Below are 17,084 nucleotides of genomic sequence, written 5' to 3' on the forward strand. Positions count from 1 at the left end.
TTTCTCCTTAAAAATACCGCTGTCTCCTGCATCGCTGTGACAAACAGGAACCGCTGCCGCGCTCGGCTGCTTCTGCTGACCAAAAAGGAGCGAAGCGGCTGCTAACCCGGATATCCTTCGCGGCCCTTCAAACTTCAGCAGCCGGGGTTTCCCCTTATCTCCAGCCACTTTCGGCAGCCTCAGGAAGACGGAGGGACGGCTGCGTTCTCCTAGCAAAACCCGAAGACCCTTAAAGGCAACTGCGATGTATCGCCCACCGGCCCCACGCACCGCATCTCTCCGGAACGCTGCGGGGCGGAGCGAAGAGGAGCGGTACAGCCCCGCACCTGCCGGGAAGATCCGGCCCAGGGGCGGGCAGCGCTGCTCGCCCCGCTCCCCCCGGTTCCCCCCGGCTCCCCCCATCCCCGCCCCGCCCCCGCGGCGCGGCCCCACCTCGGGGCGGAGCCGGAGCGGCGGAGAGCGGAGAGCTCGGAGCGCGGCGCTGGGCCTCGGGAGCCGCCGCGGGTGAGTGCGGAGCGGGGCGATCTGGGGGAGCGGTGCTGGGAGCGCTCTGTGCCGGGTGCCCCTCGCACCCCCGCCTGGAGAGGGGCTGCCCCTGCGGAGCGCGTTCGGGGCGGTGCGGGCGGGGCAGGGCCGAGGGGTCCCACCGGCTCCGGGGCTCCGCGAGCGGTGGCCGCAATCACGGCGCGGAGTTGGGGGAAGTCGGCTGGCCGAGCGGGCGCCGGAACGGCGCGGTGCCGCTCGGCCCGGGGGCTCCGGGTAATTCCTCGGTGAATTTGTCCGACCTTATCTTGGACGCGGCTGATGATGAAGGCGCGGTTACCTCTTTAAGGCAGTTTGCTCCTAAGGGGGACCTGCTTCGCCGTTCAGCGTGCCTTCGTACCGGGGGGTCGTGTTGCGGAACCCGAGGGGCTGAGGAGACACGCCTTGCCTTGGTTTGCTGTTGGGTTTTGCTCCCCTTTGGCATAATTCAGGTGTGGATGCAATGTTCTGGAGGCATTGTAAACAGCCGTAATTGCTGGAACGGCACCGGGGCGCTGGCTGTGGCTGTCGGTGTGAGTCCTGCGGGGCTCCGGCAGCTGTGAGCATCGGCCCCTCCGCACCGTGTGTGATGTGCTTGGGGTGACTCTGACTGACAAGAGAACGAGTTCTCGCTCAGCTCTCTGCTTAGTGACTGTGGAAAGATCTCTTTTGCACCAGGGCGATTCTGCTTGAGGACAAAGATGTTTCTAGGTACAGCGTTGCTGAGGGGAGCACAAAGCTGGGAACCAGCAGTCTGTGCTGGGGCCTCCTGTGCTCCCTGAGAGCAGCACGGTGAGCAGCAGCTCGGTGAGCTGCCCTCGCGCTCACCTTGACCTGCATTGCCCTGGTGCTCCTTGCAGGCAGAGCAGAACGGTGCCCTCGCTCCAAACTGAGCTGTCTGAAGGGGCTGATGCCATGTTCATTGTGCTGGACCTGAGTGTGAGGAGCTTCTTTGCATTTGTGCTGCCCTTGCTTTATCTCTGTGCTAAGAGTTGGAACCAAAGCTGTGTGTGAGGCTGTAAACCCTTTTCCTCAGTTATTTTTATGGGTTTTGCTTTGTGTTCTGAGATCTCTGGTGGGGTTGAAAAGCCTGTATTCCTTCTGCCTGTAAGATGCATATGATTATTTCATAACCGAACCGAGGTTTGAAGTGTTGAACTTTAGATATCTGTGCTGGATGCGATGAAACCCTGAGATACTGCTGCTGCTTTCTGACATCAGGGGCGCGTGCCTGGCCTGCCCACTGCTAACAATGTTGTCTTGTTGGGTCTCTGAGCTGGAAAGCAGCCCTGTGTGAGTGTGCTGGTACCAATGGTACCGGCTCCCTGTGCCCCCGCATCGCTTCTGCAGCTACTTTGTTGGGACTTCGTTTTCTCTGGGTTTAATAATTTATAAATGCCTGTTGCCTCCAGGCACATTTCATCCAGTAAGAAGAAAAACATCCATCAGTGCTTAGTGGAATACTGGTTGCAGAGTCTGAGGCTGACAAATAATGGAGCCTTTGTGGATGGAGGGATGTCCTGTTTTTATCTTATGTAAATGAGTGAAAGAGCAGAATTTGTCTGAAAGGTTTCTGAGATGTCCTTCCCTTCTTATCCCCATCTTTAAAAATGTCTCCTCTCCTCTTGAGGCGAAGGGGAGTTTAGCTGTGACCTTCCTTAACCTGATGCTGGGTGTGAGTCTCCTTTGCTTTTATCTGCCCGTGGCTCAAGTTTGGAAGCTGTCATGTGTTCAGTGGTTATAAGTGAAGATAGGAGATGGAGGGCCTACATCTGCACGGGGTTCGTTTCCTTGGCTGGAGAGAGGTCAGCCTTTCTGTGGGCAGTGAATTGCCCTCTCCCACGTGGCAGATCCTGTGCTGTCAGCACTGTGCTTGGGGTGGCCCACTGCAGGAGGGGAAGGCTGTCAGTCTCCCTTGGAACTGCTCAGAGGCGATGCAGTGGGCAATCATATCCCGGCTCATTGCCCTAAGGAGCAGATCTTGCCTGCTATCAAACCAGTTCCCTGCATTCTTCATGTAGAAGCCTTCTCCTGGCCCAGCTGCTCTTGCTGCTTTCAATTCCCCTGATTTTTGTTATGACACTGAAAATGGAACACCATCAGCTCTTCTGGTGAGCCGTAGCTGAGGGTACGAGCTGGAAGTGCTACAATCCCAGTGCCTTCCTCTGCCTCTCCTCCTCCTCCTCCAGGTGATGTTGTGCAGTGGGAGGATGTGACCCTGTGCTGAGCATGGCAGGGTTCAGGGGCGCTGCGTTGCCCCAAGAGCTGCAGGTGTGGGCAGGGATGTGCGAGCGGGGTCAGCCGCTTGCTGTGTGCTGCTGCTTGAGTTACAGCACCTCTGTGGGCAGCCCTGCCAGCTGGCTCTTCCTTCAGGGATGTTTAAAGAGGCTTACTGCAATCTTACTAGAAATCTGTCTTCTTCTGTTAATCTATGGTCTCCTCATCTCCCCTCCACGTGCTCCTATCTCATTCATCTCGACAGCGCCCTTCTGCCGGCTGCTACACATCCATGCTGCTTTGCTGCCCTGCTGCTGCTTGGGGTTTGCTGCTTTGCACACTGCTGCTGCTTGCTCTCCAACGTAGTGTTTGCTGTATGTGTGTCTATGTGTGTGTGTGTGTGTGTGTATAGAGAGGGAGATCTGTATCTACTTGGGTATCTATGTCTATAGCTATCTATGTAGGTATAATCTATGTATCTATGCAGACATACAACTGGTATAGCAAATATAAAAATAAATATAAATAAAGCCTGATAATAAGTACATACAAATAACTGTAGATATAATTTTGTATTATTTTTAAGGCGATGCTGGGGCTTTTATCGCTGGGGTGAAGGTGAGCAGCCTGATGTCTGCTCCTGTGTTGGGTCTTGCTTGGCTGCTCAGTGTCAGGTATAGTGTCAGCCTGAGCTCATCGGGAGCCCTTGGCAGCCCTCGTTGCTGGGGCATGTCCTGCTTCTCGGGGTGATGCATTTCTTCCTGCACCCTTCCTTTCTTGCAAATCTCACAGCAATGTGTAAATACAGTGGCTAGCAGAGCCACGTAGGCGCCTAGAAGAACGAATAGCTCCAGGAACGCTGAGCCTCGATACCCATACAAAGCAAACACATATATCAGTTGATGTGATTAGGTGAGCTGCAGGGTTGATTGCTCTAAAGGCCTGGGTAACAAGTTCACGGCCTTTGACAAAGGTTCTGTGGCCACCCCTGCTCACAGAGGCTGCCCTGAATCCTGCAGCCAGCAGTGGTGCCCCTGCCTTTCCTTGCCCTTCCTCCCACACAGCATGCTGGTGCTGCCTTGGAATATTGCTAGCTGGAGAGGAAGAGATAATGTGTTTTTTTTCCAGAATAGTCAGCTGATGGAATCTCCTGGGAAGGGGTTGCAAAGCAGGAGGCGGGTGGGTGGGCATTCCAGCTCCATGCCTTTCTGTAATTCAGTGGAAGAGGGCTGAAACACGAAGTGTGCTTGTTGGGTACTCTTTTCTGTTTGCATTTGAAAGAGCTTGATAGGCTGTGATTAATGAGGCTAAACAGAACTTTGATAAGTGGTAAACTCCAATGAACCTGAAACAGAAATGGCTTTATAAGGTGGCTTTGCTCCATGCAAAGCACAGATTGTGGGTTTCTTGCAGCGCTGTTTGGCTGGGAGCTGGCAGTGTGCAGCATGGGCTGTTCTGTTGTACAGCAGGAGGAGAAGCTGAAGGATGTCCGTATGGCCGCTGTAGGGGCAGCCGTTGTACAGCAGCTCCTGTGTCTGGGCAGACCCTCCTGCTTTCTTTTCTGCTCTAGGTTAATGTTCCCAAATTTGGGTCATCAGATCTGCACCCGCACACCTGCTTGTCCCCATATCCAGGCTCTAATTAAGGATGCTCTAAAAGCGGTGGGCTGGCTACCATGGCCTTGCAGATCGGAACCATTGGCCTAATCTATTTTTAAAGTGAATTAAACTAGAAAAAGGCAGTGTCACTCTAGAGTAAGGAGTCACCTGGGGAGGTAACCCAGAATAGTTGTTCTGCTTTGACTTTGCACCCTTTCTCATTTCAGAAAGACTTTTCTTTCCATATATATGAAGGCTCTGTAAGCACGTAATAGAGGGCATGCTTTAAGCAACCAGTGGAAAATATCTTATTGTTCTTGAGGTCTTCCCTTCATTGCCTCCTGGCTGCTTGCTCTCTAACATAGGCATCCTTTTCCCTAGTAAATCTGCCCTCTTTCTTGCTGCCCCCTGCAGAGATCTGCACTCCCTCTCTGCAGCACAGCTCACACAGCATCAGGTGCCCATATCCAGCTGATAACCTGAGCTGCACGCTGGGGCTGGGTGTAAATTATTAGCAATGCCAGACCTGCTTGCTGTGCTCAGCTCGTGTTGGCTGGGAGGAGTGGAGATCTTCGCATGGTGTTTTGAGTTGCGCTGAGACGCTCTGCTGTTACACTGCTCCTTTGGATTTGTCAAGCTCAAGTTAAATGTATATAATTTTAACATCTCATGATTCTTTGGGGGCTGACTCATGTTTTTTTGGCCTGGATGAATCATAGCTCTTGAACTCCATTGCTAAATTCATTATGCAACAATTATAGGGTTGGAAATGCCACCCTAAGTGCACACAAACAAGCTGGCAGCAATTTTCCCCTCCTTTTCTCTCACCCTGTGTTGCCAAGAGATCTCCCTTGAGAGTTTGCTCGTTAGCTCTCAGCGCCGTGCTGCAGGTGAGGGGCTGCTCAGCACCCTGCATCACTTTGCCCTTGAGCTGGAAAGTCCATCCTTTCTGGAGAGGAGAGAGAGGTCAGCCAGGACGGGAGGCTGGAGGTGCACAGCTCTGCTCATCCATGCTAGCTGCCTTCCCTTTGTAGCAGATGGCATGTATGACACTGTGCTGTAGTGATGGCAGCTCTAATGGTCTGTATGGGGAAACCCCAAGGATGAGGCATTGCTTTGCAGCAGTTCCACATAGCAATAGGGGATGCTGGCAGCATCACACAGGTGTGAAGTCCTGGCTGGGTAGTTCAGAGGTCAAATAACTGTCAGAGGAGAAGCACGAAGGACGATGTGTGCCCCATAGTGCCTGAGAAGCCACCACTGTTTTCTCTATCTATTACTAAGCTGAAATTTGTACAGGGCTTGTACAGTTGTACAAAAGCCTTGTACAGGGCTTTGCTAGTTGACTTTTCCAATTCACTGAGGCTGCTGGTGGGAGCCATGCTGTAGATGTCTGTGGGATACAGAAGGACCATCTCCACCATCTGCAGGATCAGATTGCAGTCTTTAGAACAATCCTGTGCCTAAATTTGGCTTTCCCTATTGGATTTTTCTGCCATCCAAATAAAACAGCTTCAAAGAGCAAAGCATTCAGCTGAGGTAGGGATGAAATGGTAGGGTGGATATCTGGGAAACTGCAGAAAATCTCCCTTGAGCAGCAGTTCTTCCCAGCAGAGGTTCTGGCCCTTCCATCTCAATATTTTGGGGAAGTCTTCCTCTCCTTACGAAGTCTGTTTGCACATAAGGGCATAGCCATGTATTGAGCATGTGAGAAGACTCTCCAGGAACACGGTCATGGCACTGAGCTTGCTGGAGTTCAGGAAGCATCTGGACAACACTCTTAGACGTGTAGCCTGAGGTTTTGGGTGGTCCTCTGTGGAGCCAGCAGTTGGACTCGATGATCCTTCTGGGTCCCTTCCAACTTGGAATATTCAGTGATTGAGCCTTGTGCTCATGGATGGACGAGGAGAGGGACCTATGAGCAGGGAGCCCTAATACTTGTAACAACAGAAGTGGCAGAAGCAAAGTAACAGCAACACCACTGAAGATGAGGCAGTTGTGGTACAGCGATGGCAGTCAACTCAGTGCATGAAAAATATCCCAAGTCATGTTTGCAGACTAATAAATGATAAACATTTGATGAAACTTTGTGTAAGAGCAACCATATTGTGAGTGCAACAGGTCAAGCCAATGTGCCATCACTGATTGTGGCTATGAGTAGATGCAGAAAACATGAAAAGTAGGGCATGTATGGTGACGTACGGGTTGATAACTGCGCCTAAAAATAAGGTACTTTAGAAACATAAAATCTGCCTCGCAAGCAAGGCAGTGGCAAGCAAGGCGGGTGTTTGATTGAGGACTGAAGCTGGTGATGCTGGCGCTGCAGAAGGCTGTGTGTTGTTTAAATCTGATGGTTTGCATCTGAGATGAGACAAAACGAGCTGGGCATGAGCTGAGGTGGGAAGCAGTGGTGGGGCTGTTGGTGGAGATGCTTTCCCTTGGCCGAGGCCAGCAGCGTCCTGCTTCTCGTGCAGCGCTGATGCTGGTCTGCATGCCAAGGAGCCCTCGTCCCCTGGAAGTGTTATGGGGCAGCTTTCTGAGAGATGCACTGAAATGCTCCTGTGGGCTTCAAGGGGACGGTTGCCCAGTGGTGGCAGTATCAGCTGGTACTGATCCTCACTGCCATTGTTGTGCACGGGTTGATACCTATAGCTGCTGCACGTTACTGCAGTGAAACCTGACTGCTGTGGGTGTTGGGTTGTAGAGGTGGACAAGGGCCTGAAATTTTTGGCATGGAGGAACAGTGGGCACGTGGCTTAGTAATGGAACAAATAGGTCATGGAGTTCAGGGCATAAGGGCAGTGCCGTAGGCCACCAACTCAGATGAGTGAACTGTATGGAGCAACATTTTGTGCACTGTAGTGTGAATAGGTTGTTTTTCCCCAAATCTCTTTCCTGGCAGAGCCTGGCCTGCGGGCTCCAGGTGGATGAGCAACCCCCCTGCCCCAACAAACAGGAGATGGATGGGCTCCTCGGTGTTGTGTGGTTGAGATCTCTTGAGGGTCATCGTAACGGTTATAGATGAGCTCAATAATGTCAGTCAGCATTAGAGCTGAAGGCATTTGGTTAATAGTAATTAAATGCTACTGCTCTTTAAAAGGAATGAATCAGATTGTGGGGAAGAGCATCTTCTCCTACGTCTCCCGCAGAATCAATAGTCCTCCTGGCAGGTGTGTAACAGGCACCTTCAGCTCCCATCAGTCACATCCATGCCAGTCACAGAGCAGCTGCAAGCACTGCATCACCCCAGCACTGCTTTGATCCCACGGGGTGCTGCTGTCACTGCCTGTGCACGGGGTGCCATCCATCCTGCAGCTGGGGATGCTGATGTGCAGGGAGCACTTGCCTCTTTCTGAACGCTCCCAGGGCCATGTGGCTGCGGGCAGAGAGGAGCTGCAAATGGAAAATCCATTCCCTTATCTGACCTGGTGCTGTACCCCAGAAGGGCAGTTCCCTCTGTTTTTTTGTGTTTTTTTTTTTTTTTTTCCCCATTGCCAAAATGTGTGCAAGTGGCTTTAAACAATAAAAGGACTTTGGTCAAAAAGTGCAGCATGCAGGCAAACAGCACTCTGTATCTTACAGGAAGGGTGTGGGCTTCTGCAGTGGCGCTTTTGAGGTCCTGATGGAAATTAGCCTTATTTTTTTTTTAATCCACATCTTACTCTGAAGCCTGATTTGTGGGCACTTGCTGCTTTCAGGCTCGAAGTAATCCAAGTTGGTAGCATGTGATGTCAGTGAGGAGGATCTGGATGTGCAGGTCTGCGTGCATCCTCCAGTTGCAGGGCTGGTGCGGAGCGGAAGCTTTCCCAGGGAAACAAATGGGAGGCGGTGATACTGCTGCCACACACGGGCCGGGCTGCTCCCCACATTTCCACCTGCATGCATATCATGAGCTGTGGAAAAATAAATGGAGAGCCGAATGGGAGACTTATGCCCCCAATTAATTCCCGTTCCATGCAATCAGCGCTGCTGCGTGCTTTTCCTTCCCTGCCAGCTGCCTGGCTCAGGGCTGGGTCTGCCTGGTGCGAGGGCAGCTGGGATTGGGTTTGTGTTTGCACACAGAAGTCCCGCTCTGATCTTCTTTTCTGTGCCTGGGGGCAGGGATCCCGCTGCTCCTCTGATGCTGGAGATAAATTTTGTTAGCAGATACTCTTTTTTGGGAGAGCAAAGGGGAGTGGTGTGTGTAATGAATTCCTGAAGGAATACAATTTCGTTGTCTCTGAGCGTCGTATCCTCTGGGGCTGTGACGTGCTGCCCTGGCTTGGCTGCGGGCAGAGGGGCTTTGCTCGTGGCTCAGAGCACGCAGCTCTAATCAGAGAAGACAAATCGATGCAATTAGTGCGTGGTCCCTGAAGATTTGCAGGCTATTGAACAGTTTTCTCTATTACACAAGGCTTGTTCAGTGTGTGCTTTGAAACCAAGCCCTTGGACTTAGTTCTCATTTGAGCTGGTTTCCAATCTGGCTCAGTTCTTCTTGTTCCAGCTGGTTGACGTGTCCCCGACCCTGCTCCAAGCTGGTGGCTGGAGCCTGGAGTGACCTGAGAGCAAAAGGCACAACTGGCATTTCAAACTGCAGGGCCAGCGGGGGCTGCTCCAGCTGCAGCCTTGGGAGCACTGCAAGGAGCAGAGGGAGAAGCTCTGCAGAGCAGCTCTGGCTTCCTGTAGGAGCTCAGTGGCCACCACGTGTACGTCTGGGGACCGGGGCGGCTTGTTTCACTTGCTGCTGAGGAGCAGTGTGTCCCCATGCAGCCTCGGGCACGGGAGCGCTGCTCGGCACAGGGGGCCTTTCTGAAGGAAGCACAGAAAATAAGCCTGCATTGAAATACTGCTGGGAAAAAAGAATGTATATTATGCTGGGATGGGTGTTCAAGGGAATTATGTGGTGAAAATATTGAGGGGACTTTCCTCAAACAAGCGCCAGCGTTATTAAGGGTGGAACAGTTGGGAGGAGAAGAGAATGAGGTGCTTACATTTTTCAGTTACCAGCATCAGCTCCAAAGGAGATCTTTGGACTTGCTGTTTCTCTGTTTTCCTCCTTACTCGGATTTCATTCCCACTGCTCGCAAGGAACGTGCTGAGGAGGGAGAGATTATCTGGAACCAGCAATAAAGCGCCCAAAGCCAAACATTTTTAATTCTCCAAGGAAGAATTGAGTTTTACGTTTCGAGCTTCCTGTTCAGTAAGGAATTACAGCTTACATTGATTCACCTTCACTGCCAAACTTCCCTTGTTGCAAACAGGTAGAATAGTCTCTGAGCTTCAAGAAGGTAATTGGGGCACAGATTAAGTTACTCACTTTGCATACAAGGAGCCTGTGGGAAAGCCAAGGATCTCTCCTGAAACTCCCGATTTCTGATCAGATCTCTCGCCCAGAGGACGTGTTCCCTCTGTTCCTCACTGGGGCTTTGGAGCAGCCCGGAGGAGCTGTGTCCCTTAGGGCTCTTGGTGGAATCTTTTTATGTTTCTCAAATAGCATTTCTCACTGCTTTGATTTTCCTTTTGTTTGCTCACGCTAGATGTGTGCTGCTTAAAACGCTGTAGATGCTGAGTGAGGAAGGGAGCAGTTTGCTTCTGAGGTAGCAGTGAAATGAAGTCATGTAGCAGTGCTGTTCACTATTCTCAGTGCTCTGTGTGGTTACCCTGCAGGTGCTGTGGGGCTCGCAGGAGTTGCGTGGTGCTTGTGAGAAGAACTAGCTATCAGAAGCCATAACCAGATTGAGTTGATCAAAGCCCGATCTGCCTGGCCTTGAGCACCTCCAGGGATGCAGCAACCAAAACTTCTCTGCCACTGCCTTTCCACCTGAGTCACTGCTTGCAGATCCAGCCAGGGTCAGGGTGCAGCCTGCCTGGCGAGGTGTGATATCGGAGAATTGCACATTTCAGTTGCAAATAGAAACCCTTGTGAGGCTTGGAAGCTGCATTGCAGCCTTTCACCACAGGCTTTCTGGCATCCTTCTCCCCTGTGGTTTTGTAGGAAATATGACTTTCTTGTGGCATTGCACGGGGAAGAAAGCATTTGGGGCTGGGATTCCTTGGAGGTGCCTTGCATCTCTGTGCTAGCAGTGGGCGATTTGAACTCCCAGTCCAGTGCCTGGCCTCTGATGTCAGGTCGTCTGTCCTCTGTCATCGGGCAGACCCAGCAGCTGAGTTCGCTGTACAGGTATGTGAGATTTGCAGTGGTTTGGGCAGTATTTCTTGGCACGGATCCTTATTGGCAATGCTCTGATGAACCATTTGCCCCAAACATGGGTGGTGAGACATGCAGTGCTCTAAGAAAGCAAGAAACCCTCAGTTCTGGGCTCTGGTCATCCTAACAAAACCCTCTTGTCTTGATGTATTCTGTGCTTATTTAAAAAAACAGCAAACAAAAACTTTTGATCCTTGGTCCTTCAGTCCGTCACCCTGCACTCTTGGTGGCTTTCTGGCATCTCTCTGGTTGTCTCTGCATGCTGTTTGCTAGTGATGAAGAACAGCTCTGCTTTCTCCAGCTGTGTGGACAACCTCACTGGTCACCTAAGCTATGGTGCAGAACACACCTTGTATTGATGAGCAGGGACAGTGCTGGGGATGATGCATGGAAAAGGAGCCTGTGAGTTCTTCACTGGTGCTCATTGCTGGATGCTGGAGGTTGTGATGGGCTGGTCACTGTAACAGCACAGCTGAGCCTAAGTCCTGTTGGGAAGGTGAAGGGGGAATTCTGCTCCTTGCAAGAGTTGATGCACACAAAGTAAATAATTGGGCAGCTGCCTCTGCTGCAGGCTGTTTATGTGCTCTGGTCCCTGCTATAGGCTTTCGTGCTTGGTTTCCAGTTCCAGCTGAGAGAAGATTAACTTGAGGTGTGGAGGAGAGGGCTATTTCTGTCGCTTTTCACGCCTCTGACTTGTCTTTATGCTGTGAATGCAGATGTTTCATCCAGTCCTGGGCCCAGTCCTGCAGGTGTCTTCCCTCAAATAGTCCAGTGAATGGGAACGATCATTTCCACATCAGCAGAGGCTGCTCTTGTACATTCTGCCTTCGCTTGAAAGGTGCTCAACTTAAAGGAATTCTTTGCCTGTCAAACTACTGCCTTGTGTCCTGTTTGCTCTGCCAGAGTTTGTGTGTTTATATTTATCTTTTTCTTAAAAAAATAAAAATAAAAAAAATTAAAGTGGAATAAAAATTAAGTGGCTTGATGACATTTACATGAAGGGCTCTTGCAAGTGTGTGCACTCTGCTGGTGTCATGCTGTGCTTTAAGCAGCCCCTTGAGGAGATGTGGCAGGGGATTTGCAGGTCTTAGCTCTGCCTTGCCCCACTGCTGGTGACAGACTGCTTTCATGGACCCAGCCTCATCCTCAGCAGCGCTGCAGCCACATGTCTGCGCATTGAATGCTTGGTAGGATGGACTGGGGGGCAGCCCTGGAACAGGAAAACAAGTGTGCTCTGTTTATCTCTTTCCAGGGTGTGAACAGCAGCCGCTGTATCTGATGTGGGAAAATGTTTGTATACAGGAGGTGAAGGCAAGTTGGGGGTGCAGTGCACAGGGTTGGCAGCTGAAGTCAGCGTGATGGAATCATAGAATGGTTGGGCTAGAAGGGACCTTAAGTCATCCAGTCCCACTCCCTGTGGTTGCTGGTTTGCCCAGCCATGGCCTCGGGCACCTCCAGGGATGGGGCACCCACAGCTCTGGGCAGCAGTGCTGAGGCCTCACCACCCTCTGAGTGAAGAATTTCTTCCTAATGTCTAACCTAAATCTCCCCACTTCTGGTTTAAAGCCATTCCCCTTGTCCTTCCACAGTCTGTCCATGTAAAGCACCAGTCCCCTTCCTCCTTACAAGCTCTCTTCAAGGGAGAATCAGCGTCTTCTGTAGTGCAGGTAAGACCAATGCCTAAAATAATCCTCCTGAACTTAGTGAGATGCATCTTGGATGCAAGTGAGCCACACTATACAGGAAGCACAAACTTTTTTTTTTTTATAGGCTGTGTTTGCATGCCATTGCATGCACCACTGTCTGACACTGCTGGAGCAGGTCCTTCCTGTGGCTGCAATATAGCAGTGTGTGTCTCACCCTGCTCCTGGCCCTGGCACGGCCGCCCTTGCTGCCCCACATCTCGCAGGATGTGCTCGGCTCTGAGCTGCTGAGCTCACGGAAACAGCATGCAACAAAGTGCTGTCTTTTTCTTTTTTTTTCTTTTTCTTTTTTTCCCCTTTTCTTTAAATAAAACAGAAACCAAAATGCACTGCCTCGAAAACCGCAGCCACCCACACAGCCAGCTTCTATGTCGCTTTGCAGGTAAACAAATGCTTGGCCTGTAAGTTTGCTGTAATTGGACTGTGCTGCATGTGTGATGAGATGTCAGCATACCACTTTTTTGGTACAGCAAGGGAACCAGGTCACTGGAAACCAGTGATGGGGCTGAGGTGTTTGTGGGGCTTTTTGGGATCTTTCAAATTTAAAGGGGGGAGGTTTAGGTTGGATATAAGGAAAATGTCTTCTATGGTGAAGGTAGTGAGGCACGGGCACAGGTTGCCCGGCAGGTGGTGGATACCCCATCCCTGCAGACACCCAGGACCAGGATGGACCAGGCTCTGAGCAACCTTCCTAGCTGCGGATGTCCCTGTTCAGTGCAGGGGAGTTAGACCAAATGAGCTTTAAAATTCCTTCCAACTCTAAGGATTCTGTGATTCTGTCTGAGGAAGATGCTCGATGCCCTGTGCTGAAGTTTGGGAGCCAAGCTGTATATCCCTCCCTGGGGAGCTCTCTGCTCCTTTAGAGGTTGGCTGGGTGGTTGGAGGACCGGCTGGTTCTTGGTGCTGAAGTGGCCTTGATGGGAGCAGCAGACACCTCCTGGTGTTCATCCCCCTTTTGCCATTTCGTTCATTCCTTTCTGTGGGCAGCTCATCTCTCCCCATTTTTCCTGTTGTGAAAGCTGAAACGTGGGTAAGCAGAGCAAGGCATGCTTCTCCTTGCCTTGTAACTTGGTGTCCTGCTGCACCTCTCACATTTGGTCCACAAGGAAAACTTCCAACTTGTCTTAGGCAGTCAGAGAAACGCAGGCATAGTTTACATGCTTCCAAAAACCTACAGAATTAGGCCATCATTTCTACTTCAGGTGTCTCTTGGGGTGTATTTAGTCCTCTTTCAGCAAACAATGGTGGAAGCGGGCTGGGAAAGGAGCTGGGTGGGAGTGCCGATGCGCTACGCTGAGAGGCATTTCCTGCCCTTATCTCTGCCACTCGAGGTATTGTCAGCGGGCTTCAGATCTGCAGCCCGTGTTACTGCAGTGCAGATCGCCAGAAAAGATACCTGCAGGAACGCCCGTGTGGGCCAGAGCTGGGCTCACGGGAGGTGGGAAGAGCTTCCCAGCAAAATGCTGTGCTTGGGAGGGGTGTCGGGTCTCCAAATAAAGGCATTTTGGGAAGAGGGCTGTGTTGATGCCCGCTCTGTGGAGCTGCTTCTGGAGGGCGTTTTGGGCAAGTCCTTGGATTGCTTGGTGGGATCTCTAAGGAAAAACTTAGCAAGGTTTTGGGTTTGTACCTGCGTGGAACTGAAACATTATTATTATTAATTTAGTTTTGCAATCTTGAGTTCTCGTGGGACGTAAACAGTTTTATTTTTGTTCACGTCTATTCTAAAATTCTCAAAATAAGGTTTGTGGGGGCTACTGAAGCTGCCCTTGGCCTTCTTGGCTGGATGAAGCAAGCTGCCTGTGTTCTCTGGCTGAGTTTGTTTGTTTTCAGTTTTCAAACCAATTATCTCATGGAGGAAGTGGCGTGCCTCGCTGTCAGAACCGCGGTATTTATAGGTGAGGTCAGACCCCGGTGGAAAGTGTGGCAATATTTGAAAGGACTGGATGTCTTGTGCCTTGTGCAATTCACTGAGATGCAGCGGATGTACTGCACGGTTTGGACATCTCCCAGCAGCTCCTCGGAGCTCTGATATTGTATGTGACTATTTGTAGCTTGCTTCGATTTGGCGTGGTACACGTTCAGTGGGTCCATTTGGAATGGACTTGTTCGGTTCACTTGTGGCACTGACTTTATTTCTTGTGCATCTTTCCCTGTTGGGTTGACCCATAAATCTGGGGCACGCTTCCTTCTGCTTTGCAGCAGATGATGGTGGCTGTCTGTGGGCCTCCCAGCTCGCAGCTCTGTGGTGCTGCTGCTCAGTGGTGTCTGGTGTTGTGGTTGCACCACGAGTCTGGGTCTGCACTATCACTGTACTTACTGCTGTGAGCATGGAGGCTGTACAACAGAACTAGAATGGTCTACAGCGTCATGGAGAAAATGTCTGGGAAAAAAATGGCACACCAAACCCCATGTTTTTAAGTAGCTGAGATGGTTAAAGTGTTGGTAATGCCTACGTGGGAGCCACATCCTATCTGTCTGCCCTTGGCTAAGACTGGAGTAAGAAGGGCCAATGGGGTACAAGCGATGCTTGTGGCAGATAGAAACCTGCCTGGGGATGTGTCTCTCCAGAGTTGTCTAGGGAATGATGTCTGTGAAACGCTATGGAAGAACTTCTTGTTAGTTCACTTAAGCTTTGTTCTGCTCATAAAGGGGGGCTACCTTGAACTTCAGTCATGAGTGTATTGTATGTTAGAACTGCTACTTAGTCAAGAGGGTTTTGCTTGGGTATTTGAAGTGGGTTGGAGGTGGAATCACAAAGGTCAGTGAGAAGAAGCGAGTTGCTGAAAGTGCAATTAAATGAACCTTCTTTTGAGATGGTAGGTGTTGCCTGTTGAGTTTTCCAGTGGGCTGATCATAATCATTTGTCTGCATGGGGCAGTGAGAGTTGATCCCTCATACTTACCTCTCATTTCAGGCTTCCACCAACTTCTCATTAGACTACGATGGGCCCTTCCCAGCTTGGCCCCAGGATGCTGGTATAGCACCAGGCAGCCACGATCCCGAGGACCTGTGGTAGGACACCATTTCCAGCCGGGACGTCCTCTGGCCCCTCTTTGCCAGCAGAAGCGATGGATGCCCACGTGGACCTCCTGACAGAGCTGCAGCTGCTGGACAAGGTGCCCACGCTGGAGAGGCTGCGGGCGGCCCAGAAGCGGAGGGCTCAGCAGCTGAAAAAATGGGCACAGTACGAGAAGGAGATGCAGCACAAGAAGCGGAAGCACGAAAAGAAGAGAAACGCTGTTAACCGGAAGAAAGTGTCTTTCGAAGCCAGTGTTGCCCTGCTGGAGGCTTCTCTGAGGAATGACTTGGAGGAAGGTAGGGAGCTTACATCTGGCAGTTCATTTGTTTGGCTACCTGTGACATCCATGTAGCTCCTCAGTGCGAATCTGTGTTGACATCCACGGACTGCCCTTGGCATGGACTGGTCTCTAGAGTGTTGCTATCTCTGGCATAGCTATAGGCTGGGGCATTGAAAGCAATGTGAGATACCAGCGTTACCTAGAATGACACCAGGAGTGGGCGCAAAGTGACAGGATGGGGCAGGAGTTATGACCGAGATCTGGGAAAAGGAAGGCGGCTTTCATCTCTTTCCTTTTCACGCTTTCCTTGTACAGAAGGTGAGAAACGCTTCTTTGCCTTCTGGATGTGTCTATTTTAGAGGCTTTTCAGAAGTCTGTCACGGGGATTTACATGTCAGTGTAAATCTTTTCAGCTTCCCTGCTTGGGAGATTGATTGAGAGCTACATGGGTGTATAGATTTTTTCCCTATTTAACATAATGAAAATCATTTCTTTGCTTAACGCTTCCCGTGGAAGAGAAAGTTCCAAATTTTTCAGGAATCGGTTTAATGACACCGTTTCTGTTTTTGTTTAAAATGAAGGGAAGAAAAAGATGCCTAAAAGCCAATCCCAATTAACCTCAGCACTGCACGGGGGAAAACCTGTGAGCTCTGGGAAACCAGGGCTCTGGCAGTTGTTTGGAAGCGGGGCAGCTGAGCTGAGCTCTGCTGATGCCACCAGCACTACTGCTGGGTTTGGAGGGAGAGCAAAAGAGGCCTCTTACTCTCCCAAATGAGAGAATTGGGTCTTTGTTCCTATAGTGGCCGCTGCAATTCTCCTGTGATTTTAATAAATGAAATAGAGAACTTCCAACTTCCAAAATACTTCCAACACAGTAGCTATTTTAACAAGGAATCTTCCCTGGGAGGAGAGCTTGAGTCACTGGTTACACACAGTGGCCAACCACCTGCTTTGCTAAAGGTAAAGATACCTTTAAGAGAGGGATTTGTCTGCCTCACCTCTTCCTCTGTATCTTGGGTATTAGCACTGTCCTTGCCTGCTTTCCTAACAACCAAGTCACTGTGTACCGTGTGTCATAAAGTCCACGTCAAAACAGTGGGCTTCCTACTGGAAACTGAGGGCAAATGCTCCACAGAGAGGTAAAAATATTTCTCAGGGAAGTCCTGGAGCAGTCTTTGGGATTGCTGCCAGGTACTGAAATTGATGTGTTCTTCTAGATCCACTGGTGTTGCAGAGACAAAGGGACCTACAGTTGTGTTGTGTCTTTGCTAGGGAACGTTGCTCTGGATTCTGCCATCATCTGCAAGAAGCAGAATATACGGAGGGACAGCAAGAACCGGGCCTCGTGAGGAATCTCCCCAGAGTTATGTCCTTGTTTCTGAGATGGCCTTTCACACACCTGCCCTTATATCCCAGCGCTGCTTGGAAACAGAGGGCCAGTCCCTCAGTGGGCCCAGGTGGTGGCTGTAGGCCATAACCATGGGTGATTCCCCTGCCCAGCTGGATTTCTCAGATGCCTCGAGTTTATTAAACTCCAAATAGCCTGCAGGCAGGTTCT

The 17,084-nt window shown here is 50.8% G+C and overlaps 1 protein-coding gene across 1 annotated transcript in view; it reads left to right on the forward strand.

Annotated features, from left to right (window-relative positions):
• Positions 1-397: 397 nt before the first annotated feature.
• PPP1R16B (protein phosphatase 1 regulatory subunit 16B) overlaps positions 398-17,084 on the forward strand; it is a 48,925-nt gene continuing 32,238 nt past the window's right edge. Inside the window, exons 1-2 of the mRNA XM_048963485.1 lie at positions 398-504; positions 15,142-15,542. Coding sequence (XP_048819442.1) covers positions 15,296-15,542 — 247 coding nt within the window. The 5' untranslated portion in view covers positions 398-504; positions 15,142-15,295. The remainder of the gene's footprint in view (positions 505-15,141; positions 15,543-17,084) is intronic.

Source organism: Lagopus muta, chromosome 16, assembly GCF_023343835.1.
Source record: "Lagopus muta isolate bLagMut1 chromosome 16, bLagMut1 primary, whole genome shotgun sequence".
Classification (NCBI taxonomy): Eukaryota; Metazoa; Chordata; class Aves; order Galliformes; family Phasianidae; genus Lagopus; species Lagopus muta.